At 60.7% G+C, this 27,763-nt stretch overlaps 2 protein-coding genes across 6 annotated transcripts; one reads left to right on the top strand and one right to left on the bottom strand.

The window, feature by feature from the left end:
• Positions 1-83: 83 nt before the first annotated feature.
• Positions 84-2,353, bottom strand: KLHDC9 (kelch domain containing 9). Of its 2 annotated transcripts, none has more exons than XM_027048579.2 (4): positions 1,249-2,353; positions 777-936; positions 485-683; positions 84-361 (listed from the first exon to the last, which is right to left on the bottom strand). In XM_027048579.2, the coding sequence occupies exons 1-4, from the start codon at positions 1,764-1,766 to the stop codon at positions 315-317; spliced, it is 924 nt and encodes a 307-aa protein (XP_026904380.1). In that variant the 5' UTR covers positions 1,767-2,353; the 3' UTR covers positions 84-314. The 2 variants fall into 2 exon arrangements, with proteins under 2 accessions (XP_026904380.1, XP_026904379.1); XM_027048578.2 differs by having other exon boundaries at positions 84-365; positions 1,249-2,350.
• An 8,132-nt stretch (positions 2,354-10,485) lies between these two features.
• Positions 10,486-26,760, top strand: NECTIN4 (nectin cell adhesion molecule 4). Of its 4 annotated transcripts, none has more exons than XM_027048661.2 (9): positions 10,486-10,638; positions 20,300-20,659; positions 22,436-22,726; positions 23,667-23,787; positions 24,670-24,818; positions 25,068-25,224; positions 25,669-25,756; positions 26,143-26,217; positions 26,509-26,760. In XM_027048661.2, the coding sequence occupies exons 1-9, from the start codon at positions 10,617-10,619 to the stop codon at positions 26,731-26,733; spliced, it is 1,488 nt and encodes a 495-aa protein (XP_026904462.1). In that variant the 5' UTR covers positions 10,486-10,616; the 3' UTR covers positions 26,734-26,760. The 4 variants fall into 4 exon arrangements, with proteins under 4 accessions (XP_026904462.1, XP_026904460.1, XP_026904461.1 ...); XM_027048659.2 differs by lacking the exon at positions 10,486-10,638 and adding an exon at positions 11,374-11,886; XM_027048660.2 differs by lacking the exon at positions 10,486-10,638 and adding an exon at positions 11,378-11,886 and having other exon boundaries at positions 25,669-25,744.
• The last annotated feature ends 1,003 nt before the right edge of the window (positions 26,761-27,763 follow it).

Genomic DNA, 27,763 nt, shown 5'->3' with positions numbered 1-27,763 from the left:
TATCCTTTCCCTTGCAAATAAAGATGTATCTCCTTATTCACTGCCTCCCCCACCCCCCCCCCCAAAAGATTCAGAGACAAATGTTGACTCTCAGGTTGAAATTTAATAAGCAGGTGAAATGAGGCAGATCGCTCTGGTGGTAACGCGCTGCGAGTTTGCAACAAAACGGGGGCTTGGCGATGTGTCTTGGCATATTCTTTAGATAAAAAGGTCCAGGATGCAAACCTGTGGACAAGGCGTCCTGCCATCCTCACCGAAACCCCCAACCAGGTAAAGCTGGTCGTTCCAAAGGCAGGTGCGATGGCCCACGCGCTTCAGCCCTTGGTCTGCGCAGGGGAAGTGGAACCACGAAGGAGGAGACCTGCCTGTTGGGGAAGAGCAGAGGGTGCTTATTGAGGCGGTACCGTTTTGGCACCATGGGGCTCCTCCTCGTCTTCCCACCTTCTCCCCACCCTCTTCCGCCCCTCAACCAGCCGGCCCTCACGGGTGTCATAGATGTACAGGTCATTGCAGATGGTGTCTCTGGCTCTGGTCAGAGTTTCTCCGCCAAACAGCACGGCAAAGGGCCCCACCACGGAACACGAGTGATGCCGCAGGCCCCGGGGCCCCTGCCGGGACCCCTGCCCAGTGCTCACAAGCCTGGCAAGCTGCTCCCTCAGATGGGGGGCAGCAGGTGGTTCCTCCTTGCGGGAGAAAGAAGGGGTGTTGGCTGGAGGGATTTGGGCCTCACAGTTTTTGCCCCTTTCCACCCTAACAAGTTGTGAGTCGACAGGTACCCCAAGCTTCCCGTGACTCCACTGTCCGGCCACTTCTGGTTCAGCTGAGTTGCAGCCCCCAAAGAGCAGGAGCTGGTGGCCTGGGCGGGGCCCGGGAGTTTGGAGCAGGGCAGCGCAGTGACCCGAGCGTGAGGCTGTGTGACAGCCCTCTTCCTTATAGCTGTGGATATGCAGCAGTTCGGGCCTGAGTTGGGTTTTCTGGAAAATACAAGTGCTGTACTGCCCTTTCCCCAGCCCCTTTCTGTGGTGCCAAGCATGGAAAGGAGGCAGGGACCGAGCAGCGGTCGGATGAGAGAGAGAGAGAGTAGCACCTGCAGAGAGCGAGCTCGCTATCGTAGTCACGGTGGGTGCGGGGGGGGAGGCGGGTGCCGGGGTGCGGCTGTGGCCGGAGTGCCTGCGATTCTGTTCCCCTGCGCTTTTCCAGAGCACAGATGAAGGGGCGGGGGACGGTGCGGGGCCCGGGGTGCCATACCTGTAGGTGCGGGCGCCGGGGTCCAGCCGTAGCGTGTAGACGTTGCCGTAGCGACGCTGGGTGCGGGTCCCGCCCTCCCGGCCCGCCACCCGCAGCTCGCGGTCGGAGACGCGGGTGCAGGTGTGGCTGCTGAGGCCGGCGGGGGGGCGGCTGCCGGGGGCCGCGCTCCACGCCTCCCACGCTCCGCGCTCCGTGTCCAGCGCGGCTACGGTGGCCACGCGGCGCGACCCGTCCCAGCCGCCCACCACGCAGAGCCAGCGCCCGCCCACCGGCGCCGCGTCGTGGTGGCTGCGCCGCGGGCCGCCCCGGGCCCCCAGCCGTACGGCCTGGCCCCCCGCCGGGTCGAAGACCACCGTGTCGCCGCTCGGCTCCGTCGCCCCTCCGGCCGGGAGGCCCCCCACCAGGTAGAAGCGTCCCCGCAGCTCAGTGCAGGAATGGAAGGCCCGCGCCAGGAGCGCGTCCCGGGCCACCGGCCGCCAGGTCCAGCCCGCGCCCCCCGGGGACCCCGCGAGCGCCATGACCCCTCCCCCCGCCTGCCCCCCAGGAACCGCCCGGGTCCCTGCCACGCGCCGCCGTCGCCCAGCAACCACTGCCGCACTGGCAGCGCGACCGGCTGCAAACCGAAGGTCGCAAAGCACCGGTTACCGTGGAGACCGGGAGACCCGGGTAGCTGCGGGAAGGGACGGTGTTGTCACCGCGGCGACGGGAGCTGCGCAAAGTCCAGAAGAATCCTGAAAGACTGTCAGAGGGCGGCCAGGTCCTCAGACGGACCCCCGTTATCAAAGCCGCGAGCTGATTTGAGGTGCAGGCGTGGCTCTGCGGGGGGCGACGAGGGACACCCTTTTCCAATTGCACCTGTCCTCCCCCGGGATGAGTCTGGGGGAGGGGAAGAGGGGGCGTGAAAGTGGGAGTCAGGAGACTTGGGTTCTGGTCCCAGCCGTGCCCCTGACTCTCGGGGTGACCGCGGGCACCCTCAGCTTTCTCATTTATAAACTGTGCTGTGGGTTTTCTTTCTCAGGCGTCTTGCAGACGACTTTCCCTGCTAGAGGCTGAAGATCCCGGTTGGCTGGGTGGGAGCGTCCTTTCTGTTCTGGCCACTAGAGGGTGGTAGAGCCTGCTGTCAGGGCACACCGCGCGTGCGTGTGTGTGTGTGTGTGTGTGTGTGTGTGTGTGTGTGCGCGCGCGCGCGCGCGCGTTGGGGGGCGGGGTTGGGTTGGGGGTGAGGGGGAATGCCTGAAACTTGGAGAACTTTCCACTACGGTGTCCCGGGAAGAATAATTCCTTATTTCAGCTCGCCTCATAGGCTCGCAAGGAAACTGAGGTGCTGTGGCATCTGGAACTCGAGGTTAAGGGCAGGGAGTTTCTCCCGAGAAGATCCAGGCCAGCAGCTGCCCAGCCCTGGAAGCTGGAGGAGGCGTAGTGGGGGAGGGGGGAGAAGAACAGAAAAACAAGCATCTGTTACTCCCTGGTATCTCCCTTTAATTCCAGCCAGGTCCCCTGCCCTTCCTCCTGACTCTGTCCCTCCAGGACCCAGTGAGGAACCAAGAGGCCCGGATCCAAGCTGAGGAGTTTGGGCCCCAGGAGCCAATGCAGACAGATTTCTGCTCCCAGCACAGAAACCGGACGTGTGTCCCCAGCCCTGGGCTGCAAATGCGGGTGATGGCTGCTATTGTCGCCTGTGGTCTCCACACATCAGCTCGTTCCCCATCACGCCCCAGAAATGGAGGCACGAGGGAGACCAGGACTGCGGGCGGGGAGGACCTGTGATTCAGGGGTCTGATGGTGCGCGTCCTCTGAGCACACGTCCTCTGAGCACACAGCATGGTGACAGTATGTGCGGGAAGGCGCAGAGAGACTGGAAGGTTACCAGACCCGTTTCCCATTTGTCCTTGAAGCCGAGAACCAGTAAGAGATTCGAAAGTCCCCGTCCCCCCCAATTCCAGCTTTCCTTGAGTCTGGCGGAGATGATCCTCAGTTTTGCCAGATCATGGTAACGAAATCTCTAGAAAATCCCCAACTGCTAACATCCCCGACTGAAATCTGAAAGCCAGCCTTCCCCTAAGACTGCTCTGACTGGCTAGCCTCCAACCAGCTAGGACTTAGGCAAGGAGTTGCCTGGGATGAAGGGGGCGGGTGGTCATTTCACTTAAGCCTTGTGGGCTTATATGTCCATTTTGCCAGACTCCTTTTCTTTTTTTCTTTCCCAAAGATTTGATTTAATTTAACTTCCTTCCTTCCTTCCTTCCTTCCTTCCTTCCTTCCTTCCTTCCTTCCTTCCTTCTTCCTTTCTTCTTCCTTCCTTCCTTCCTTCCTTCCTTCCTTCCTTCCTTCCTTCTTTCTTTTTTCTTTCTTTATTAGAGAGAGAGAGCGTGCACTCCAGAGCAGGGGAGGAGTAGAGGGAGAGGGAGGGAGAGAATCTTAAGCAGTCTCCATGCCCTGCATGGAGCCCAACCGTTGGGCTCGAACACACAAACCGTGAGATCATGACCTGAGCCAAAATCAAAAGTCAGATGCTTAATCGATTGAGCCACCCAGGCGCCTCCAAAGATTTTATTTTTAAGTAATCTCTACATCCAAGGTGGGGTTTGAACTTAACAACCCCAAGATCAAGAGTCACATGCTACTGACTGAGCCTGCCAGGCGCCCCTTGCCAGAGTCATTTTCTGCCTCTCCTGGGTAGAGCCGGGAACTCCCCACCCCAGGGGCCTTTCCAGCTTCTCTCTCACAGCTTAGTGTTCCTTCCCTCAGCTTCCACCCTGGCTCTGAGCCCTCAGCGGTTTGCATTTCGCTTGGATGTAGAGCCTGAACCCCACATCCTCCTTGGTGGTACCCCCTCCAGGGCCATCTAGAAGCTTGAGGTATTTAGCCACTGCTGTTCCAGACATAGACCCAGGGGAGGAGCTGCTCAGGACTCCCACCTCCTTTGGTTAGTCTGAACCAAGCCCATAGTTTGGAGGAGGTAGAAAAGAGTCTAGGGGAAAGAAAGAGAGAGAGGAGGGTGGGAGGGAGGGAGGGAGGGAGGAAGGAAGGAAGGAAGGAAGGAAGGAAGGAAGGAAGGGAGGAAAAAAAGAGGGAAGGAAGGAAAGGAGGGAGCCAGGGGTGGAGGAAGGAAGGAAGAAAGAAAAGACAGAAAGAAAAGAAAAAACACAAGCCAGTCTGCCTTTGTATGACTTATTTTATACCCAGAGCAGCATCTAAAGTGGTCTATGATGACCCTGTCAGTGATCCAGAAGCTGAAGGGGCATTAGGATAAAGTGAAGGGTAGGCCTGACAAAGGACTTTGAGAGAACAGGAGAAGGGCCCCTCCTTTTCTGGACCTGCTTCCACCTGCTAATAATATCCAGGGACAATGTCTGTCCAGGGCTGGGGGCTAGGGCAGATCATTCTGAAAGTCTCACAGTCCTGACACGATCCCATGAGTTTGGTCCCAGTTGGCCATTTCTGGTACAAGGATGCCCACTGCCCAGCTTCCCAGTCTCAGATGTCTGTCCCAGCCCCAAATCTGTACCCAATCTGTCTTCAGAAAACTCTCTTTTCTCCTTCCCTTAAATTCAGTCTGGCCCTGGAGCCATCCCTGGTTCTCAGCATTGTTCAGGACACAACCGCCCGCTCAGGACTTGCTCAGTTCCGTCTGCTGATGTGTCCCAGGCTGTGCCACCCTTCAGGCCGGCCCGCACTGCCTCTTCTACTGTCCTCTGACCTTTCTACATTTTTTCCCACAGCTCACTCTGGCCAGTTGTCTTCCTGGCTCCCTGCTTCCCTGGCCCAAATTCTGGTGCTTTGCTCTCAGATCAGCCAGAATAAGGACACGGATAAACAGAAAGGCAGAGGAATGGCCGGGAAAAGAGACCGCAAGAGGCCAGATCTTGAGAGCTCATCCGATTGTAGCTGTGACATGAGCTGCAAGGGGTTTGAGAAAAGGTGGACCTGTCAGCAGACGGAGTGGGGGGTGGGGGGCGGCATCAGTCTAACTGGAGAATGGTGGAGAGATGGGGTAAGGATGGGGAATATCTTGAATTTTTGAAAAAAAAATTTAAATGTTTATTTTGGAGAGAGAGAGGGTGGGGACAGAGGATCTGAAGCAGGTTCTGTGCTGACAGCAGAGAGCCCAATGCGGGGCTCGAACTCATGAACCATGAGATCATGAACCTGAGCTGAAGTCGGACGCTTAACTGACTGAGTCACCCAGGTGCCCCCAAAATTTTGAATATTTAAGGGACCTGGCAGTATTGAAGAGGAAACGTCGTTGGGTCCCACTGTTGAGTGGCTGAAACTGAGGTAGATGAGGACACCTAGGCATTCAGAAACTTCTCTTTAGGGTCTTTGTGTCTCTGCTTCAGGCCTTGTCTCAGCGTCTTTGTCTCTGAATTACGCCCCTCCGTTACTCCGTGTGTGTGTGTGTGTGTGTGTGTGTGTGTGTGTGTGTGTGTGTGTGTTTCTGCCCCGACTCCTTTCTTTCTCCAGGTTTCTACCTGGTCTCACTGTGCCTTGAGATCTGTCACCATTTCCAAGTCTGCTCTTCCCGCCCCTCCCCGCCCCCCCACCCCCTCGCTGAACAGAGGCAACCATCTGACTTTCCTTCAAGGAGCTCTGGAACCTTCCAGGAGTGACCAGGCTTCTCCCCTTTGGCTGTGCTCTAGACTGTACACTCAGTGTGGGGTCCCTGGGCACAGTCAGAGGGTATATTGATGACTAACGAGGACCCGAGGGAGCTTCGATGTCCGGGGCCTTTTCAGGGAGTAGGATTTCCCCACAGGAGACCTTGGAGGGTGGAGGCCTAGGCCCAGGGAGGGAAGCCGACAGGCAAACGGAGACAGATTCCGGTCTTTACTCCTCTATCCTTTCCTTTATGGACCTGATCTTGCAAACTGTCGCAGGAAGGGACTCGCGCTCTGTTTCCTGATCCCTAGTCCTTCTTTTATGCCACTTCTAGAAATGAAGGAGCAACTGGGGTTCAAAAAGGCTTCGGGGTGATGCTGGAGGGCAGTCACTTAGGGGTGCCTGCAAGGGGAAGGCACGCGTGCATCTTGGGGTGTGCGGGGTTGTGGGGGGCGGGGAATGCCCAGCAGGGGAGTGGGGGGCCTGCTCGGCTTGCACCTCTGCCTCCCGGGACTTCTCAAGCTCCCGACCTCGCTGTGTGTGGGGCTGAAAACCGACGCAGGATAGAGTCCAGGTCCCCCAAGTGTGGTGGGAGCAAGGCCAAGAACGAGTTGTGCTGCCCCAGGGCGGCCGGAAACCGGAAGTCCTGGCCCCTGCTTCCTGGGGGCCGGGGAGGGCTGGGGGGCGCAGACCAAGATGGAACCTGGGCGCCCGGGACTGGGCCCCTCGACGGCTGTGACGCGTCCTGGCCTCTGACCAGGGCAGCCACGCGGCTGCTGAATGCTGGCCATGGAAACAGGCCGGGCCGCAGGTCTGAGGCCACCTGGGTCTTGGAGGGGAGAGGAGGAGGGAGCTTGGATTTACAAGGCCGACAGGTGAATGTTCCCAGGCCACACAGAAGGAAGATTATGCCAACAAACTTCAAAAGAAGATGTGCCCTCAAATTACGGGGAGTCCCCAGCTCCTCCCCGTTCCCCCCTCCCCGCCCCCCGTGCCCCGCTCCCCCTTGGCCCCCGTGCTCTGTCAGCTTCGGCCCCTCTCTGCTCCTGTGTCCCCTCGAGAACACCCCCCTTTCCCCTCAGGGGCTTCTCCACTCTTCTCGAAGCTCCCAGCCCTTCCAGGCTTCTCCCCGCGCTGGGCCTTCTGGTCTCCTGGACTCGCGGGGCCATTTTCCGCTCTGCAGCCGTCCTGTCGCCCCCAGCGCCTGGTCCGAGGCGGACACTTGATGGCAGGGCCTCTGGAGGCTTGCTTTCCCCTGGGGCAGCTGCGCCGGGTGGTGACAGGGGCTCAGGCTGATGGCGGGGGTGGCTGTCTGGTTTGGACAGGCACCTTGCCCTGGGCATCCAGGCCGCTGTTTGGAGGGGAGCAGAAGCCCCAAAGGCCGGGAGCACCTGAAGGTACCCGTCTGGCCCCTGGGGAGCTCCCCCTCATGATTCCCGGCAGCCGGGCTTCCCGGGAGGAGCCTCCGCGGTTGGGATGGAGACTGGGAGGATGCATGGGGAGCACCGCTTGGGGTCCGAGCTCTCAGGATCCTGCCTGCCTTTGCTCCTACTTCCTCCTTTGCTGCTACATCTCTCGCTGCTGCTCCAAAGACTCTGCTCTCCGTGAGGGCTCCGACTCTTGTCCTAGACCTGCCAGCACCCACTTCTAGAGCCTTCTAAAAGGGCCAGCCCATCCAGAGACAGGGGGTCAAAGAATAAGGGCATCTGTCTCCTACCCCATGCTCGAGGTCCCTGAGTTCACGGTCGTGTATTTGCAGATGCTTGGGGGGTCCAGGGGGTGACAGCCAGCAGTATGGCTGCGCACGCGGAGGCCTGAGAAACGGGGCCCACGGGGCCCACGGGCGCGCCTCCAGCTGAGCCGTCGCCCCTGGGTGGGTCACCCCAGCTTTAGACCTCTTTAGCGGCAAACAAACCTAGCCCCCTGGGCTCCGAGGGATGTTGTGAGGCAACCAGAAGTGTGGTTGTCGTTGAAGGACCGGGGCTGGGTACCCGGGATCCCTGGGCCTGCAGAACGGGGCGAATGGGAACAGCAGAGCACGTGCCAGATGGAACGTTTAGATGAAACCTTCCGGAAAACTGGGTGCCACCATCCTAACAGTGGGCACAGCGAAGCTCCGGCTGCAGGGGTGGGGGGCGAAGGGGTGTCTCCGTGGCGGAAAAGCTCCGGGAACCCCTCCTCTGTGCGGGACCCTCTGTGTGAGGGGGGCAGCCCCGGAAGGAGCAGAAATGAGCTTGAAGCCTCTACCTGAAGGAGCCGCGGTCGGTCCCGGGGGACGGAATCAAACCCCGTGTCGGGAATCTTCTGCCACAGTGTCGGTCAGCGCCCCCAAAGCCTCTCTGTGCAAACTGCAGAAGCCAAGGCAACGAGCGCATCGGAAGCAGCTTCGTGTCGCGCAGGGCCACACAGCCGGGCAGGACTGGGTCGCAGACATGCTGTCCACCCTCGTGCCTCCGACTCGGTCCACTCTGATTGGACTACCCCGTCTCTCCCAAAGCCCAAGGTTCTCCCCCCACCCCCACCCCCGTGTCCGCTCCTCCTCCCCCTCGCTCAGCCTGACCCTCGCTCTCACTCTCCTCGCCACCCCACCCCACCCCTCCTCGTCCCTCCCTGACTCACCTCCCAGTCCCACTGACACAAACAAAACTTTCAGCACGACCCACCCCGACCGGTTTGGCCTAGGTGTGCAGCCTGCCGCGGGGACAGACAGGAGTTGCAAGCGGGTGCCCGGCCACAGGACGGAAAGCATCCGCAGGTCCGCTTGCGGAAACAGCCCTGAGCCTGGAGGCGGCACGTGCACGAGGACGCGAAGGGAACGCACGGTGGTGGGACGTGGCGTCTGCCGGCCGACGCGGCCCCCTCCCCCAACGGAGGGGCTCGCGGTGGGCAGGGGCCGGGTGTTCTGCGGCCCCGTCCCCTCCCTGGAGCCTGGCGTTCAGCGGTGCTCACTAAGTGTCCGTAATTGAGCTGAGGCAGGCAGGCCCGGTGACGCCGCTCAGACACGTACGCACGTTAACGATGCCACCGCGGCTTGAATTGTTCCCATTCTTCGGGCCCAGAATGTGGGTGGGAGGAAGGTAGGTAGCGAGGCATGAGGGGAATGGGGGTTCGATGGGGAGCAAAGAACGGAGGGCAGGAAACCAGGCACTGGTCTAGAAAGGCTGCCGCAGCCAGGACTTTCTTCCGGCCCCAGCCCTGGAATCTGCCTTCCGCAGGATTCATCCCAAAAGAGGGACAGAAAGGCCTGCGAATGAGGGCTTGTCCCCCAAGCGCATGGCCCTGGTGAGACATGCAAGACGGCCCAGGGAGCAGAGAGATTTGGAGACGGATATTTGTTTGGTGAGGGGGGGAAACACTTCGACTTCAAGCAGAGGCCTGGCTGGACCACCTTGGGTCCTCGGCCCCAGCGACACCTCGGGCAAGTCCCGCCTCCCGTCAGCTCTCCACATGGCTGGAGCTGGGGGTGAGTGGACGAGGGGCTCACAGACTCCCTGACTGGTTGCACTGTGGCGGGGTTGGGGGCGTATGGTGCACGGGAAGGCTGAGGAGATGCGGGAACCAGAACTGGAAACCCACTGCTGTCCCCCCTGCCGCCCCCCCCCCCCATGCCTCGGTTTCTCTGGTGGTTTCTGGGACCAGGAGGGGTGAATCCGTGGGAAGGAAACCGTGCGATAGGATCCGAGGTGTGATAATTATAATTATAATACAGGATGCTCCCCCCTCCCATAGCCCCTGGCCCTACCCCACCCCTGCGACACTGCATCTCAAAGCAGCATCGGGGTGAGGCCGCTTCCCCTGGCACAGGTGGGGACCTGAGTTCTAAAGAGGGGAAGGGGTTTGCCAAGGTGGAGGTGGAGAGGAGCTGGGGAGTTTTGGCATCTGGCCTGGCCCTTGAGGAGGGCCTGCCGGAAATAGCCCTTGAAGAAGGGGTCACTACCAAGGTCACTGCCAAGAGTTGGGGCCATGGTCCTGAGGCCAGGGTTAGAGTCCGGGTAACGGCTCAGGTTCGGGAGAGTCGGGGTGTCCCCTTCCCTGGCCCTCCCTGACCACCCTTTCCACACTGACATCCATTCATTCACAAATGCGCGCCCTCGACAGAAGTGTGTCCCGTGCGGGCCTGGGCGACTGCGACAAAGGTTATAAAACAGGCCTGACTTTCCAGGAGCTCACAGACTACAGCTGCCCATCCTGGCCCCCGGTTTCACACGTTTAACCGAGTCCCTGGCACGCAGCAGGCTCCAATCCATGTTTCTTGAAACCGAAGCTTACATTTAGTCAAGGAGATAAGATGTGCACAAATTATGGGCGCACAGGCTATAATAAAGGGACTAGCAGAGGCTGGGGAAGGACAGAGGAAGATTCATTTTGGGTGGGAGGCGCTGAGAAAGCCCCACGGAAGACGTGGCCTGTGAGGGCAGCTTTGAAAGATGAATAAGATTGTGACAGAGTTGGGGGTGTGGGGTGTGGAGAACACAGTCTAAGCAAAGTGACCCTCCCTTATTGCCCTTGAACCCCGCTTCCTGCCTCCGGCCAGACAAAAGGGTCCTGCTGCAAATTGTAACCTATATATATATTTTTTTTTTCTTTCCTCACGTTTAGCTCAGTATTTACTTTTTTTTTTTTTTTTTTTAGCCCCAGTCTGACAGTGAGCTTGTGGCTCCTCGTCACTCAGTGTTCAGGGAGTTCAGAGCCTGCCCCCGTCCTCTGGCTATCCCACATTGGCCAGGAAGGTCTTGTGTCACTTGGTGGTTATATTGTGTGCATCCGGAATGGAATCCCAGGGGCTTACAGGTAGGAATAAACTTACAGGGATACAGGGGCAGAGTATTTGAAATCGAGCTTGACCTTGCAAAGTCCAGACATGTGGTCTTGTCCCATGACCGTGGGATAAGAGGGTAAAATGACCGTGGAGTGTTGGGCTGGTGCACTTTGGGGACTCCTGGCCAGGTGACGAGGAGGCCTTGAAGTGGAGAGAGGATCCAGTGAGGGAGGCCAGGAACCCGTGGGGCTCATTTCTTGGTCAGTCCATCAGCTTCTATATACGGTGGCATTGGGGACGGTGTCACTTAAGCTCCTTCTCGGGCGTCTTGGAACCAGCCCCCTGTCTGAGGATACAGGCATCTGAGAAAACCGTGTTCCTACCTAAGCTGTGTGTCCTCCAAGGCCGTATCCCTCCCTGGGCCTCTGTTCTCACCTAAAGCAAGAGGTATATGGGCCAGTCCCGTACTTCCCAGTTCTGGCCCTTCTCTGGTTCTCAGCTTCAAAGCCGAGCCCCTGCAGGAGACTGGGGAACTTGGCAAGGCCCCCGGGAGGCAGCGAGGCTGGCTGGGGTGTGGGATGCTTGGGCTCCTTTCCACCCACAAGGGCCTTGCCCCTGTTCCTCCTGGCCTGGTGCCTCCCTCTTTGAGCCACCCTGGGCCTTTTCCTGCCCCGCCCCCCGCACCCTGCCTCTCCCTCCCCAGCCCCTGCCACACTGCCCGGTGAAGCCTGGAGCTGACGATGGGATCCCCCCCCCCCACACCCCACCCCCCCGCCACCACCACCACCACCGCCGGGTCCTTCCCTCCTGCCCTCCCTCCCTGGCGCCCATTAGCTAGCCCAGGCCGTGGGGGCGGTGGCTGGTACGTCTTCGTGCCAGGCCCAACCCCCGGAGACGCACCTGTTCTGACCTGCTGAGCAGGTTCCCAGGTTTCTGCCGTCGTCGTTGGCCACGGCGTGGGAAGCAGCTCTGGGGGAGCTCGGAGCTCCCGATCACGGCTTTTCGGGGGTAGACGGAGCTGGGCGGGTAGAGGAGGGCTGGGTCCCCAACAGAGACCCCGGAGGGATAGGCAGGCGAGGCAGTGCCTGAGGACTCCGCGATTTCCTGCCTTCCGGGTCGCGCCCTACCCAGCTCTAGAGCCGGCTCCCAGGGAGAACTCAGGGGACCGTCAGAAACACTGGGCGGCTCTGCCTTTCCACCGATGCCCCTGTCCCTGGGAGCCAAGATGCGGGGACCCGAGGCCTTGCTGCTGCTGCTGCTGCTGCTGCTATCGTTTCCAGGTAGGACTTGCCCGAACCATCGGGACCCTTGCTTCTGAGCCCGAGCCAGCACAGACACGCACACGCACGCACGCACACGCACACACGGACACACATACACCTAAACATTCTCTTCCCTTTGACTCTGGACTGAGCAACCAATCTCTCTCTCCCACCCCCATCCCCCCACTGCCGATGGTGCCCCCAGAAGGGCCAGCCTCACTCTTTCCCTTCGCGCCCTCTTCCAGCCCCAGGCCACAGCCCTGCGTCTGGGGGCCCTGACCGCCTCTGCCACAGCCTTGCCTCAGCCCGGGGAGTGGACGTGTTGACCCAGAGCAGATGGGGCAGGGAGGTGGCACAGGTGGGGGGGCCCTCTCACCCCAGGGTTTCCTGGAGGCTCCTTCGCCTGCTCCCGGGGCTCCAGAAGTGCTGACTGGAGCTGGGCTGACTCAGGGCGGAGCTGGTGTCAGCAGTCATCAGGGTGCAGGGAGCCTGATGCCCAGACCGTGGACAGGGCCCTTCTGTTCCCTTCTTTTTATGAGGTCCTACAGCACCGGCTTTGGAGCACCTGCTTGGAGACAAGGGGGGAGCTGGGGCGCCTTCACTCGGGCCCCTCCCTTTCCCTGGAGACACTATTTAATGGGGGCGGTGATGCTTAGATGAGGGGAGGTCTAGGGTTGAGTATCTTCTAGATAGGGTGTGGTCTCCTTTTGTTTATTCCCTGTCCCCTCATTTTCTCAACTGGATGCCTTCTGTTACTCCTGTCTAATGTGTATGTAGTAGATGTAAATTACAGGAATTGACAATCTCCAGAATGGAGGACAGAATGTGTGTGTGCATGTGTGTGTGTGTGTCTAAGCATGTGTATGCACAGTGACACCACAGTGGGATTCCCTAGGCTCTTTCCAGAGTAATGAGCAACTGAGGAATCTTTGTCCTGGGAAGACAGAGCCCTGTCTGGATAGGCCCAGGAGCAAGGAAGTGTCATTGTCCAGCAGGGCCCGGCAGGGATTCCTTCTCCGTCACCAGCTGAAGCTGTCAGGAGCATGAGGCACAGATGGGGGGGGGGGGGGGGCACTGCTCCTGTCTGATCTTATAGTGGAGGGGGGATGCAAGGGCATCGGCCAGTCTCTAGTCACAGGGTCCTGAGCTCCAACCCCTCTGCTTTCCACCCCTGCCTTAACTCCCATCTTCCAGACAACCCTCCTCACTTGCTCAGGCCCAGAGGGTGGGGTCTGGTCGCTGGGGCCAGAGAACTCGGCAGCCGCTTTTCTGGGGGACCTGGCCACCCTTGAAGAATGGAACCACAATGTCTCAGGACACGGAAAGGGTCAGAGAGGCCACCACTCTAACTGCCTCATTTTACAGACAGCAAAACTGAGACAAACAGGCAAGCGACGTCTCAAGACGACTCAGTGTTAGCAGCAAGACCAGGGCGAGTGTCCGGTCTCCCAGCCTCCGGTCTGTTAAAGGCTAGTAGGTCTGAGTGTGTACGGGGCACAGCCAGGGGACTAAATGCTGGAGATGCGGTGGCAAACAGGACGTGGTCCTGCCTTCTTTTTCCAGGACGTGAGGCTGTTCTAAGAGAAGCCCAGGGAAGGGGAGAGGAGACCTCCTGCAGTCAGGGCATCACCCTGACCTTGCCCAATGCCCGATGGACAGGTGCCATGGCTACGGGGGCACCCTAACTCCAGAATTATCCGGGGTAACTGGGGCCCGGTGAGCCCCCCCCCACCCCCCCGCCATGGCTGCGAGGACCTGCACAGAGCTGGAGGGTGCTCTGAGGCCTGCAGCGCGGGCCCCAGGTTCCCAGCCTGACGACCACATCCACTGCCGTCCCCCCTTCTGGCTCCTCTCTGTGGAAGCCCCCAGAATGCCGGAGGTCTTGCCTCCAAAAGAGCTTTGGGCTGGGAGTCAGGAGGCTTGCGTTGTGGCCCCATTTCTGGTCTCCATTTGCTAGGTGACCTTTGGCAACTAAGAACGTAGACTTTGGCAGCCCACGAGGTGGGACCCCGGGATCTCTATGGGCCTTCCAGCTCTGCAGTCCTGTGGCGGTGTGCCTGTCCAGCCGCTGCCCGAAGGGGGGTGCTGGGTGCAGGAAGAGGTGGTCAGTCTGGCTGCGGTGAAGGCGGGGGGAAGGGTCCTGGCCCATCTCTCAGTGGGGACCAAGGTAGCTTTATGCCGGATGCTGCCTTCCGCCCCTGCCCTGCTGCAAATCAGTGCCCCCCCCCCCCAACTCCTGGGTCATTAGAGCTCTGAGCCCCAGGGCCCTGCCCCACCCCTGACAGGGAGAGGAGCCCAGGCTTGGGAGGCGTCTGACACCACAGTTCTTTGTCTCTCCTTAATGGGATGAATTTCCGGGTAAGGTCCCCTCCCTATTCCCTCCATCTCCTATCCTGCAGCCGACGGGCTCAAATCTACAGACTACCCTCCAGTGGGATGCTAGTTTCTAGCTCTTTGTCTGGACCCAATCGGGTCCTGTAGGGCCAGAGTGTTGGCGGGGGGGGGGGGGGGGGGGGTTGCCCTGAATTCTGTGCCCTCCAAGGATTAGGATCGGCTTTCTACCTGAGGTTAGTTTCCTAGAAAGGGAGGGGCCCCCATCCCTGCTTTTCTGTTCCTGTTTACAGAGGGGGGCAGGCCCTTTCCTGCAGGACCTACCCTAACCCAGGGAAGCCAGAAAGGGAAGCTAGCTTCCCCACCCAAGGTAGCGGGGACTAGGAGAATCACAAGGGAAGCCCCGTGGCCTCAGTGACCTTGGTCCCACCCGGGTGTTTCGCCGGGGCTGGGCTCAGAGGACCCCAGCTACAGAGATGGCGGTGAGGAGTTTGTGGCACAGCGCACCGTCCCAGCTTCTGGAGCATCATCTCGGGGCCCTGGAGTCCTCCAGGCTGAGGAGGACAGCCACTGTAGGGAGCTAGGCCTCGTGAGGAGAGACTGCCTGGGCTTTCCGGCCTCCAAAGCTTACTCTAGCACTGACCAAAAGCTAGCAGAGTAGAAGGCTGGGGGTGGGGTGGGGAGCTGAGTCAGGAGGGAAGGGAGGACAGGAGCCTAGGGGCTGAATCTAAAACCACACGCGAAGGTCAAGTTCAGAACTGGGGCCGGGCCACCAAGCCTCGTAGAGGAGGGCTGTGAAAGAGGTGGTTTGGATCGTCTCTCTCTCTGGGATGGGGAGCCTCTGGCCCCAGGAACTTTTCCCAGAGTTTTCTGGCCACCCCCTCCTCGCTTGCCTTTGTAACTGGTGTCCTGAGAGCTGGGTTGATTTGGGGTGGGGCAGAGCTGGCCCCCACTTTGGGGGGAGGTGGCTGGCAGGATTTAGGGGTGCAGGGTGGCTAAGATCTCAGGAGTTTGGGAGAAGCTGAATTCTGGGTCTCCCACCCACAGTGTGGCTGTTGTGGTGACTCAGCCGGGCTCAGACTCTGGCTCCGGGGGGGTTTAGGGGACTTATCTGTGCTGGGAGCTGTGTCTGGGCCAGAGCCGGGCTGCCTCAAGGCCTGTCCTCCCCCCATTGTTCTCAGCTGCCTTTGTGATTGGTGTGGCCCCCCTCCCCAGACACTAATCTGTGGGTGGGCACTTTGCCCGGGTTGGGAAGCTGTCACTAAGCTGGGGGGCTTAGGACGATGGGGGCCAAGTGAGGGACGTGGATGAAGGCAGACGGAGAGTCTCCTGGTTTTCCAGGCTCCTTAGCACCTCCAAGGCCAAGGTTATGGGAGGAAGGGTGGAAGAAAAAAGGGCTTGCTGGGTGGTTGATGTCACCTGTCTTGAATGGGGGGCTTCAGGGCTCCTCCCAGGTTCTTTCTTACCCCACATACTCCCACCCATTCCAGCTCTGTCTGGTAGAGGCTGCCACTGTGGGGCGAGGGGAGGCAAGAGTTAACAAAGGAGCCTGAGCCCCTGGACCGCTTGGACCCCTCCCCCTAGCCCTAAGCAGGAGTCCCCCCCCCCCCCACTCCCTTCCCACCAAACCCACACCAAACAACCCTCACCCCAGGCCCGGAGCTAGAGCTGGTTTTTCTGGTGGTGGCAGCAGCAGAGGCCTGACAGAGATTCCCAGGGAGAGGCCTCCTGGGGGGCCGAGGGAGGTGGTTGGGGGGTCGGGGGAGGGGGGGGGAGTCCTTCTAGCAGGAGCCTGAGGAGCCAGGGGAGGGTGAGCCTCTGTTTTGCTCTGCTGAGGAGTCCTTGACGGCAGTTTCCCATCACCTGGAGGGGCAGTGACCTCATCTCTGGGTACCTCCGCCTGAGATGAATCTGCCCTCAAGTCTGGGGTGAGGTGGGGAGGGGTGCCTGGCTCCGCTCCAGACGGGCCACAGAGGCGAAGGGGCAGAGCCAACCCACCACTGACCATGGGCAGCTAAGACAGACAGACACGTGGAAGCCAGGAAGGACCAGCATCAAAACATTTACCCTGTGTTCAGAGTCCCGCGGGACGGGAGCGCGCACGCGCACACGCACACGGAACAGTGTCCGCACACACGCTTGCACACAGACCACTCCGCGGCTCTTGTCTCTGGAGGCAGGCGAGCACAGACACCTTCCTAACGATAACACGTGAGCGCTTAGAAGTGCAAAACACCCCCAAGTTCAGCAAGGAGTCGGCCTCACTTACACCCTCCAGGCCCTCTCCCAAAGTCATCAGACATTCACACGCAAAAGACCCATGCACAGACTCATCGCCAGGACCCCTAGATGCAGGGATACTGAGGGAGAAAGGCCCCTCACAAAGGAAAGCCTCCTTCCCCAACGACGCTGTTATCTGCAGCTGCTAGCCTCAGTTTCCCCTCCTGAGATCGGAGGCCAGGCCCCCCACACAGAGGAAAGCTGGGACCCAGGCAGCCAACCCAGACCAGGAATGGAGGGCCTGTCTGGGAGCGGGCGGGGTACACAGAGGGCAGGGCCCCAAAGAGGCCCATGGGGGCCTGGCCAGGGGTGGGGGAGGCCGAGGGCAGGGATCCCGTCTGGCCAGTTGGGCCTGTTCTTTCCTTGCGCAAGGTGGTGGCTGGTGGCGGCTGTGGCTGGGCCTGCTGCTCTGTGGCGGCATCTGAATCACCAGGGCTCCTGACCAGCGTCCTGTGCTCCCGGGAGGAGGGGTGGGGACGGTCAGAGGGAGGAGTGCCCAGCCAGCAGAGTCCACCAGCCTCGGCGAACAGTTCGCAGCAGAAGGGTCCGTGGGCTTGGCCCGGCCTGGCAACTACATGCCCGCGGGGTGACCTCACCAGGCGGGCGGCGTGTCTCCTTCGCTCTGGTGACATCATCATGCTGACGCCAGGCGGGCACTGGGTGGGGGAGAGAGGGAGGAGGCAGGGCCGGCCTGCCCTGGCCTGGGAGTCTGGGCTTCTGGGTCCAGTTTAGTCCAGGATGGGGATTCTAGAGCCCAAGTTCTCTCCTCCTTCTGTCGCAGCCCCTGTGTGTGTGTGTGTGTGTGTGTGTGTGTGTGTGAAGTGTGAGGGGCTGTTGCCCGAAGCTGTGATGCTCCTGGTGAATAGGGGACTTAGGATAATGCGGGGCTGTGGGAGAGGTCCTGAAAGGGCTCTGCTGTTTTGCTGGGTTCTTCATCCTGCGAAGCGTGGGCTTGTTGCTCGGCAGTGGGGATCTTGGACTTACGGGGAGGGACGCAGAGGACCGCGACGCAGGCATATGGTCTGTTGTGCCCTAAGGGAGATGTATGTTGGGGAAAATGTGGGCGATGCGTTGTGGAGAGGGGCCGGATGGTTGGCAAGCATAGGGATAGGGATGGGAAATACGCCATCCGACGGTGTCCCGTAGAAGGGTCTGAGTGTCCCAGCGGAGCAGGGCTTGTGACCCCTGTGCCTGTGGAAACCAGTGCTTGAAGCAGAGGATGTGCTGGGGGCTGAGCCCCCATCTCCAGCCCACCTCCAGCCCTTCCTTGGCAGCCCTGCTCCCTGCCAAGGAGGGGTGCGGGTGGTGAGCCGGACTCCCAGGCCGGGCTGGGTGGGACCGACACCAGCTTAGGCAGGTCAGGGCCCCGGTATCTGGCCCTGCAGGTCTGTCCCGTCCCGTTCGGGTCCTCCCAGCTCCCGACAGCACCCTCCCTCCCTCCGCCCCTGCTCACAGGGTCACGGGACCCCCTTCCTCTGGCCTATGCTCAGCCTCCCCGGAGCCCTCTGGTCCACCCGAGTGGACCACTTCCTCCCTCCATAACTGCCCCGTCCAGCCCCGGCCTTCTCCCTGTGCGCGGTCAGAGCTGTTCCCTCTGGCATCGAACCCAGGTAGCCAGCCCAGCCTGCCTCCACCCCGGGCTGCCATGCCAACCCCCTCCCTGTCTGCCCAGCCCAGCCCAAGGTTCATTCCTGCTCGCTCTACCTTTTCCTTCTTCTCCCTGTCTCTCTCTCTCTCTCATTCATTCATTCATTAACATTCATTCAATAAACATTCAATTCATTCAATAAACATTCATCGAGGTCCCCTTATGTGCCAAGAAGGCAGACCACCTGCCACTGAGCCCTAAGTCAGAAAACCGTGTTTCCCTATGTGATGTGAGACCCAGCTTCTTCTCTTGGGCAGCTCCGTCCGGCGGGACAGGCAGACGGGAAGCGCCCAAATGCAATCCAGGGGGGATACAGTACGGTGGTGAGGTCAGAGCAGGGCGCTAGGGCAGGAGGGAGCGAGGGGCCCTCATTCTGCCTGAGGTGGGGGTGGGGTGGCGGAGGAAGCGTCGTCTAAGCGGAGTCTAAGGCTGAGTAGGAGTCATCCCTCTAGACACCGGGAGGAGCGCCTCCCGGGAGGGGCCCGGGTGAGCCAGGCATGTGTGGCCAGAGGCAGGGGCTGCGCGCTGCGGGGAGTTGCTGGATATACATCCCAAGGCAGAGAGCTCTTGGCTTCCCAGAGAGAACCCTCCCTCTGCCCCCAGCCCTGCGTTTCACATGCCTTATTCCACGAATTTATTTATTCCTCCTGGACGACGAGTTTCCCCAGGCCCCTCCCCCCCTCCTACATCACTCATCCTGGAACCGGTAGGAGTTGTCTTTGTCCGGCCTCTCTTTTCTCTCTCTCTCTCTCTCTGGTCAGTGATCAAATCCTGCCGAGGGTCCTCCAGGACTGTCCCCTCCTCCCTGTCCCACAGCATGAAGGGTTCCTAGAGAGTCTCGGGGCTTCAGTCTCCCTGCTTTCCAGCCGGAGGGCACACAGCCACTGGCCTCTTGCCGCAGTGATGGCTCCCCATGAGTTCCTTCCCCTGGTGTGCAAGGCCCAAGCACGCGTACCTGTCCTGTTGGACGCACACCGCCTGCCTTAGGTGCGTTCTTTCCGCCCTGCTTCCTGAGCCAGCCAGCCTCTCCACCCCTCTGGGTCCCTCACCTGGAATCCCTTTCCGGGGTCTCCCCCTCCTGGTCCTACCCAGCTCATGCACGAGGCCCTCCCGCAGGACTCGGGTCCACGGTGACTGTCCCATCCCCCAAGTGGCCTGCAACACACCCCTGAGCACTAAATCAGAGACCGTCACGCCTTTCCATACACGTCCACAAAATGTGTCTCCAGACCTCAGGTTCCATGAGGACAAGACAAGAAAGGGATCCTTTTTTGAAAACGAGGTGACCTGATAGATGCCCCTGGGTGCTGCGTGCTGTCCTTGTCGATGCACAGAACGCTCGCCCTTCCCTGCTGGCCCCCGTCTCTGCCCCTCTGATTCTGGGTCGCTCGCCACCGTTCTGACCCTGTCGTTGGGTGTCTGCCCTGACCTCATCTCTCTGGGCTTCTGACCTGGGGCCTTTCTGTCTTCAGTGACTTGTCATTCCTGTCTCTGAGCCTCCGTTGTGGCCATTCCTCCCACAGAGAAGGCCTGCTCTCTGGGAATCCAGATCGGTCATCTTGAAGCCATGAAAAGAATGTTCCGAAGGGCCCCTTCGCCCCCTACGTGCCCCATCCCAGCCACCAGCTGCTTTCCATCCCTGCCTCCTCTCCTGGCCACACTTCCTGAAAGCGTTCACTTTCGCCCCCGCCCCCGCCCCCTCCTTGGTGGGTTGAACCTTCTGTGAAAGTTTGCCCAGGGCTTCCCCGGTCTCTGCGCCCAAAACCCATTTCCGTGAGAGGACTGGGAACTCCCTGAGGGCGGAGGCTGGCTCTCTCCAGCTGCAGCCTCCTGCCTCTCGCCTCTCGGTGGCTCAGGACACACTCCTGGGCTGGGAGAGGGTGTGGCTCTCCCACCCGGCGTCCCCGTGGCCTTAGGCAAGTCACTTCCTCTCTCTGGGCCTCAGTTTCCTCATCTGTCAAATGGCGATAATAACGCCCACCTCGGGAATGCTGTGTGGATCTAATGAGGTAATGGACTGAACGCGCTTGGCAAGCAGAAAGTGCTCCAGGAGTTCCGGTGGCCTCCTCGCCCCCGGGCGTCTGCATCAGGAAGTCCTCCCCCCCCCCCGCCCCCCCCCCCGGGGGTCCCGCCGCGCCCCTAATCTAGGCTGCTCCTGTCTGCCCCCTGCAGGCCGCTGCCGGGCGGGCGAGCTGGAGACCTCGGACCCGGTGACCGTGGTGCTGGGCCAGGACGCCAAGCTGCCCTGCTTCTACCGAGGGGAGCCCGGCGAGCAGGTGGGGCAGGTGGCGTGGGCTCGGGTGGACGCGGGCGAGGGCGCCCGGGAGCTCGCGCTGCTGCACTCCAAGTACGGGCTGCACGTGAGCGCGGCCTACGAGGGCCGCGTGGAGCAGCCGCCGCCTCCACGCAGCCCCCTGGACGGCGCCGTGCTCCTGCGCAACGCGGTGCAGGCCGACGAGGGCGAGTACGAGTGTCGCGTCAGCACCTTCCCCGCAGGCAGCTTCCAGACGCGGCTGCGGCTCCGCGTGCTGGGTAAGTGGGGTGCGGGGCGCACAGGGCCACCAGGCCCTCGCCCGCGTCTTCTCAGGCGAGAGCAGGGGTGGGGGGCGCCGAGAGGCGTGGGGCAGCGGGCGAGCGGGAGTAAGAGGTGGGGTCCCGTAGGGGTGAGGGAGCCCGGCGCAGTCCATCCTCCCACCCAATCCAGAAATTCCCTCCGAGTGACCTCAGCAGCTTGCCACGCACACAGCGGTCAGCCCGGGGGAAGAGTCCACGTAATAGAACATTCTTCTGTTGACTTGCACCACCCTCCCTGGTCGCTGTCGCCCTCCGAAGCAAGGTGGCACAGGCTCATTCTCTCCTCTGCCCGCGAGCCTTTCAAAGAGCTGAGGACCTTTGCCATTCCCCACGCCCACCCCAGCCCCCAGTCTCCTCTTCTGGAAGCTACACTTACTAGTTCCCGCAGTGGTTCTACCAAAGGCACTCCTTCGCAGCCTCCCTGGCCATCCACGGTTTTAAAATGTGGGGCCGAGATATGGACCACGGGGACCCAGCCCCCAACGGGCGTGGCTGTGCCTGACCAGTGGGGCTCATACCTTTCCTGGTCTGGACCTTCAGTGAATGTGGCTGGAGATCACAATCACCTTTTATTTTACTTTATTTTATTTTTAAGTTTATTTGTTTATTTTGAGAGAGGGAGAGAGCGAGAGAGCGCGTGCACCAGCCTGGGAGGGGCAGAGAGAGGAGACAGAGAGTCCCAAGCAAGCAGGCTCTGCACCGTCAGGGTAGAGCCTGATGCAGGGCTCGATCTCAGACCGTGAGATCATGACCTGAGCCAAAGTCAAGAGGCAGACGCTCAACCAACTCAGACACCCAGGCGCCCCTCACCATCACCTTTCTTTCTTTCTTTCTTTTTTTTTTTTTTAATTTTTTTTCAACGTTTTATTTATTTTTGAGACAGGGAGAGACAGAGCATGAATGGGGGAGGGTCGGAGAGAGAGGGAGACACAGAATCTGAAACAGGATCCAGGTTCTGAGCGGTCAGCACAGAGCCCCACGCGGGGCTCGAACTCACGGACAGTGAGATCGTGACCTGAGCCCAAGTCAGACGCTTAACCGACTGAGCCACCCAGGCGCCCCCACCTTTCTTTTAAACCACCATTTTGCGCTGTGGGCTCTTGTGGTCGATGGATGCCCTAGACCTGTGGTCTACTTAAGGCTTTTGCATTTTGTGCTTGAGCTGTTCATGTCAAGAAGATAGGAATAAAGAACCTTCTTCAGTTTCCCTTTATCTGCGTGGAACTTAGTAACACTAGCCTTGGGGGTGAAAATCCTGAGTGTGAATCTGGGCCCCATCCTCCAACAGCTGACCATCTGGGACAAATCCTCTAACCTCCCCAACGCGCCGGTGTCCCGACTTGTAGAACAGGGGTAGGGATGCCCACCTCGCTGGCCCGCCGGCAGGATTAATGAGATAACATCGATCGAGTGTTTAGCACGATACCCGGCACATAATAAGTGCTCACTAAGTGCTGGCTATTATTATTAGGACAGAGATGTTGTCTGGTCAGCTCTTTATTTACTTCATCATTTCTTATTAAAAAATGATCCCTGCTCATTGTAAAAAAAATTTTAAAAATCAAAACAATGGAGAAAGCTGAAAGCCTACCACTCATCTGGTGGTGTCCACGTTGGTGAGATAAGACAACGAACAGGGCCTGAAAATGTTTCCTTGCAAGACCGAGCTGGGACGGGCCAGGGTCTCCTGACGGGTGTGCAGACCGTGACCCCTGCCTCCTCCCCCCCCTGCAGTGCCTCCCCTGCCCTCCCTGAACCCTGGTCCGGCGCTAGAAGAAGGCCAGGGCCTGACGCTGGCAGCCTCCTGCACAGCAGAGGGCAGCCCAGCCCCCAGCGTGACCTGGGACACAGAGGTCAAGGGCACCGCGACCAGCCGCTCCTTCAAGCATTCCCGCTCAGCTGCTGTCACTTCGGAGTTCCACCTGGTGCCCAGCCGCAGCATGAATGGGCAGCCACTCACCTGCGTGGTGTCCCATCCGGGCCTGCTGCAGGACCAAAGGATCACCCACATCCTCCAAGTGGCCTGTGAGTACTTGGATCTTGGGTAGAGACTCACCAGTCTGGCCAGGCTGGATCGTGAAAGGCGGCCTTGTGTGGCCGGGAGACCCCTAGTGCAAAGGTAGAAGACCAGGAGGCCGTCCCGGACGACCTTGACAGATCACTCAGACCTCTCTGGCCTTTGGTGTCCTATTTACCAAGGGGGTTGTCCTGCGCCACAGGGTTGTTGGGAGAATCCGGTATAAACACAGACTTGAAAGCACTTTGTGACGCACACGAAGAGAGACAGCTTCGGGCCCCACAGCTTGACCCGGGTTCTGGTCGGACAAGCCCTATTTCTGCCGTGCACCGGCTGTTAGTCAATCTTGTCCGTCTTCATTTTCCTCTGCAGCAGGAGTATAATTATGCGAACTTTACAGGGTTCCGATGGGAATTAGAAACCACGAACGCGAAGCGTCTCACACGACGCTGAGGGCTTGAATGGTCCTCAGTCCGCAGCGGAAACCGTTTTCCCAGCACTAAGCTCAGAGCCTCTCCGGGCACAGGGCTGTTTTCTATTCACACGAACCCAGCATTTGGCACAAAGTAGGCCCTCGACAAATGTTTGTCAAGGAAATGTACAGACAAGTAGGATCGTCACGTCTTTGGAGAATCAGGGAGCATTGACGGAACACCTGTTCCGTGACTAGCACTATGCCGGGGACCACAGGGGATTCCGAAAAAGCGTGACTCTTTGCTGAGGGACTTCTAGGCTCGTTGCCCAGACAAACCACACTGGGCTCTGAGCTCAGAGCTCCACACGGGAGCCGGGGGGCCAGGACCCGGCGGCCAGGCTGGGCTGGGCTGGGTTTGGAAGCAGATGAGAAGGACAGAGAAGGGCAGGGTGGGGCCCGAGCAGGGGGCCCCTGGAGGAGCAGATGATGGAAAGCCTCACTCCCCTTCTTCCTCCTCCCTCCTCGCACTCCAGTCCTCACCGAGGCCTCTGTGAGGGGCCTCGAAGACCAAAAGCTGTGGCAGGTGGGCAGAGAAGGGGCTACCCTCAAGTGCCTGAGCGAGGGATACCCTTCTCCCTCGTACAACTGGACACGGTAAGGGCCTGGCCCGGGGGGAGGGCCTCGCTTGCGGCCAGGGTCCTTCCCTCGCAGCTGCCGTGTCCTCATTAGGGGCTGGGACAGTATATTCTGGACCCCGGATAAAGTGGGGCACGTGTTCAGGCCCACTCAAGAATACGCGTGGTCACCAAATATCACGATTGGCTTGCACCCGGGGGCCCACGATGCACGCGGTCGTTGGGAGGGAACAAGCTAGTAAGTCCTTGGCTTTTCCCCCTAACTCTTCAAACGCGAGACATAGCGCAAGATTTAAATATTAATGTTTTATATGTTTACGTGAGTACCTGAGGCGGAGAGGACAAAAAGGCACTGCTGTGATCTTGTAAGACCCTTGTAAGCACCTTAGAAGTGCCAGCCGCCCACCTCTGCCGGTTCCTTGGCTTTTTCCCAGGTCTCAGGTGTCCAGGGGGTTGGGGAGGGGTCAGGTGCACACGTGTGTGAGCCCCCGACAGGCACATTCTCACACGTGAGCGGATGAACCATGCGTGTGGCCTCGTGCGTGCCCCGGGCTCCGTTCAGGCCCCCTGCCACGCAATGTCGTGGGTGTTGGGGCGTGCGGTCACACTCTCCCAGTCCGTCTGAGCCCAGAGAGGGACGGGTGTCCTGCGGTGTGGACCTCATACCGTGTCTACCTGGTACCCAGTGCCGGGTGACGTGTGTGTGTGTGTGGGGGGGGGGTGCCCAGGTCAGCCTGGGCGGCAGGGAGCAGGGGCCTCTGCCCAGACCTGCCCGGGGGAGGGAGGGGCACCGTGGGAACAGCCAGCGGCTCGGGTGACGTCACGGGGGCGGGAGGGGAGAGCTGCCCGGGCACGTTGGGTGGGGGCAGCCTCGGGCCGCCGCAGCCTCCCTGTCGTCCAGGTTGGACGGGCCTCTGCCCAGCGGGGTGCGAGCGGAAGGAGACACTCTGGGCTTTCCTCCGCTGACCCCCGAGCACAGCGGCATCTACGTGTGCCACGTCAGCAACGAGCTCTCTTCGAGGGATTCCCGGGTCACTGTGGATATCCTTGGTGAGCACCGGGGCAGACACGGGGCGGGGGGGCCCGGCCGAGAGCCCGGAGGGGCAACGGTGACAGACAGAGAGGGTGAGCTGGGGGCGGGAGCCGGTGGGCGGGGGGGGGGGGGGGCTGGACCGCGTGTATTTTGCAGAGGGTCAGGCTGAGGGGGTGGTTTGGGGGAGTGTTGGGAGGACACGGGGGCAGGGTTGGGGAGGGCGCGGGTGTGGGCAGCCACCCCAGACCGAGGCCTGTCTCCCGCAGACCCGCAGGAGGCCCCCGGGAAGCAGGTGAACCTGGTGTCGGCCTCAGTGGTGGTGGTGGGCGTGATCGCCGCACTCTTGTTCCTCCTGCTGGTGGTGGTGGTGGTGCTCATGTCCCGGTACCATCGGCGCAAGGCTCAGCAGATGACCCAGAAATAGTGAGTCGTGGCCGCTCGGGGGGGTGGGGGGGGTGGGGGGGGTGGGGGGGGGATGGGCGGAGCTAAGCTGGGGCTGGGGGCAAAGCCGGCCGGGCGGAGCGGGAGGTGGGGGCCCGGGCACCCAGGAGAGAGGGGAGGCGGGCGGGGGGGGCTGACGGCTGGGGAGCTCATGGACCGGAGCTGGGCAGGGCCCTTCGGGGAGCCAGGGGCGCTGGGGCCACAGCTGAGTGGGGAGGGAGGCCCAGATCCACGTGCCCGGGTATCCCCAAACACACACACCCTAGCGGGGCTCACGCTCACTCTGCAGCCACTCACTCACACTGGGGGGGAGGAGGGGACAGCACAGCCCCACACCCTCCAGCCCCGGCTCACATAGGCTCTCGGCCTGCCCACCTTGGGAGCCACCAGTACCCTCAGCTCCTAACAAGGGTGTGTCTTTCCCAGTGAGGAGGAGCTGACCCTGACCCGGGAGAACTCCATCCGGAGGCTGCACTCCCATCACTCGGACCCCAGGAGCCAGGTGTGTGCCAAGGTCGGGTGCATCTGGGAGCGGGTTGGGGGAGGGGAAGGGTGGGGAAGAGAGGTGGGGGGAAGGGGGGCTCGGGGGGCCCTTCTGCAGACCAGGAGGACAGACAGCCCTCGGCCAGGTCTGGCCACTGACTCGCGGCTTGGGCGGGGGGTAGGGCTGTTTTGGGGTCCACTCTGGGTCCACCTGGCCCCCCTTTAGCACTGGCCCCCGGGGCTGCTCGGGGAAGCCGCCGTCAGCCCTGGCTCCAGGGTGGGGCCGGGTGGGGGGGCGAGGACGGGCGTCAGGGAGAGCAGACAGGCAGACAGGTGGACAGGTCGGGTGGGGGGAGAGGTGATGACGGAGGAGGCTGAGCCCTGTTCTGACTCCTCCCCCATGTCCGGGCCCCACAGCCGGAGGAGAGTGTAGGGCTGAGAGCCGAGGGCCACCCCGATAGTCTCAAGGACAACAGTAGCTGCTCTGTGATGGTGAGGCCCCCCGGCCCCACCGGCGTCCCCACCACTGTCCTCAGGCCCCTCTCCTGCTCGGGGATGTGGCGCGCCAGCCGCCCCTCACCAGACCCTCTGTCTCGGGCCGGCACCTCGGCTGTGCCTTTGTTCACCTGTGGCTCTCCTTCCCCCCCGCTCCGCGCCTGACGCTCATTCCTGGCCCCCGTGTCTGAGCCCCTGACCTCTGACCCTACGGCTCCCCACCCGGCCCCCCTCCCGTCTGGCTCCCCTGCCTCGGGTCCTGACTTGCCCTCTGCCCTTGGCGTCCAGAGCGAAGAGCCGGAGGGCCGTAGTTACTCGACGCTGACCACGGTGAGGGAGATTGAAACCCAGACTGAACTGCTGTCTCCAGGCTCCGGGCGGGCAGAGGAGGAGGAAGATCGGGACGAAGGCATCAAACAGGCCATGAACCATTTCGTCCAAGAGAATGGGACCCTGCGGGCCAAACCCACGGGCAATGGCATCTACATCAATGGGCGGGGGCATCTGGTCTGACCCAGGCCTGCCTCCGTCCCCTAAGCCTGGTTGAGTCCTTCCCTGTGTGTGTGTGTGTGTGTGTGTGCGTATGTGCATGCACGCAGATCACCGTGTGCATGTGTGAGCGTTCGCTGACCTTGTGCGTGTGCGGGGGTGATGTGCCCGTGCTTCATGTCGGCGTCCAAGTGAACACTGCGGTGGGTTTGCTGGCGCGTTATGGGGCTGCGTGACCTCTACCCGTAAGCACAGGTTATCTCCTCGGACCCCAGAGCAGTATTAATGACGCAGAGGCTGGAGGCGAGAGGTGGAGACGGTGGGCCAGACCCAGGTGCACGGGCCGGAGCTGGATTCTGGCCTCCTCTGAGTTGGGGAGCTGGGCTCCCTCCACTTGAAAGCCAGCGGGGGCAAGTGTGAACGGCCACCTCAGGGGCCTGCCAGGCTAACCCTGTTCAGGAAGAAGCCCCTGGCCCTCTGGTGGCCTCTGGTGGCCTCCGGGCCCTGCTGCACCTGCCTATTTTCTATAAATAGACCTGTTGGGGGAGTTTCTGTAGGGAATACTGCTCCGAATACTTTACTACGAGACACAAAAATTTGAATTTCTTTCAAATTGTCTTTGAAAGAAAATTTGCGCCGCCTCTGGATGTTTGTTATTGCTTGGACTGCTTGGCGTATGATTAGCCAACGACCCTGGGAGTCAGCCACTGGTCAGCCACCCCCCTCCCGAGAGACTGTGCTCAGACCCCAGCAGGGGGCCAGCGCCCACGGTTCTGAAAGGTGTTCCTGCTAAGACACTTTAATTTAGGCAGCCTCTTGGGAGGGAGCCTGGAGTTGTGGAGTCTGAGTCAACGGTGTGAGCCCCTCGGTCAGGGGCTGCAGGAGGACAGGGTGGGGTCCCTGGCCCTAGAGGCTCCCCGGTCCCTTCCACACTGCGTCTTTTCTCTTAGTTGCGTCCCCAGTTGTTTGTGGTCCCTTGGGGGGGGGTGCGGGGACTGGGTGACAAGGGCTCCTGGTTCACAGGTGGTGTAAGGGAGGAAGGGTCGTGATTACA

This window comes from Acinonyx jubatus, chromosome E4 (assembly GCF_027475565.1).
Source record: "Acinonyx jubatus isolate Ajub_Pintada_27869175 chromosome E4, VMU_Ajub_asm_v1.0, whole genome shotgun sequence".
NCBI lineage: Eukaryota > Metazoa > Chordata > Mammalia > Carnivora > Felidae > Acinonyx > Acinonyx jubatus.
The sequence above is the reverse complement of the archived record's forward strand: the minus strand, read 5'-3'. Positions and strand labels throughout refer to the sequence as shown.

Bases quoted from the DNA above. Each gene is read 5' to 3' on its own strand.
- NECTIN4 (XM_027048659.2), top strand. From the start codon at position 11,808: ATGCCCCTGTCCCTGGGAGCCAAGATGCGGGGACCCGAGGCCTTGCTG. The intron at 24,819-25,067 runs GTGAGCACCGGG...TGTCTCCCGCAG, and splicing joins GGTCACTGTGGATATCCTTG to ACCCGCAGGAGGCCCCCGGG. The intron at 26,218-26,508 runs GTGAGGCCCCCC...CTTGGCGTCCAG, and splicing joins ACAGTAGCTGCTCTGTGATG to AGCGAAGAGCCGGAGGGCCG.
- KLHDC9 (XM_027048578.2), bottom strand. From the start codon at position 1,766: ATGGCGCTCGCGGGGTCCCCGGGGGGCGCGGGCTGGACCTGGCGGCCG. The intron at 937-1,248 runs GTATGGCACCCC...GCATATCCACAG, and splicing joins CCCGGCGCCCGCACCTACAG to CTATAAGGAAGAGGGCTGTC. The intron at 684-776 runs GTACCTGTCGAC...TTCTCCCGCAAG, and splicing joins GGAGTCACGGGAAGCTTGGG to GAGGAACCACCTGCTGCCCC.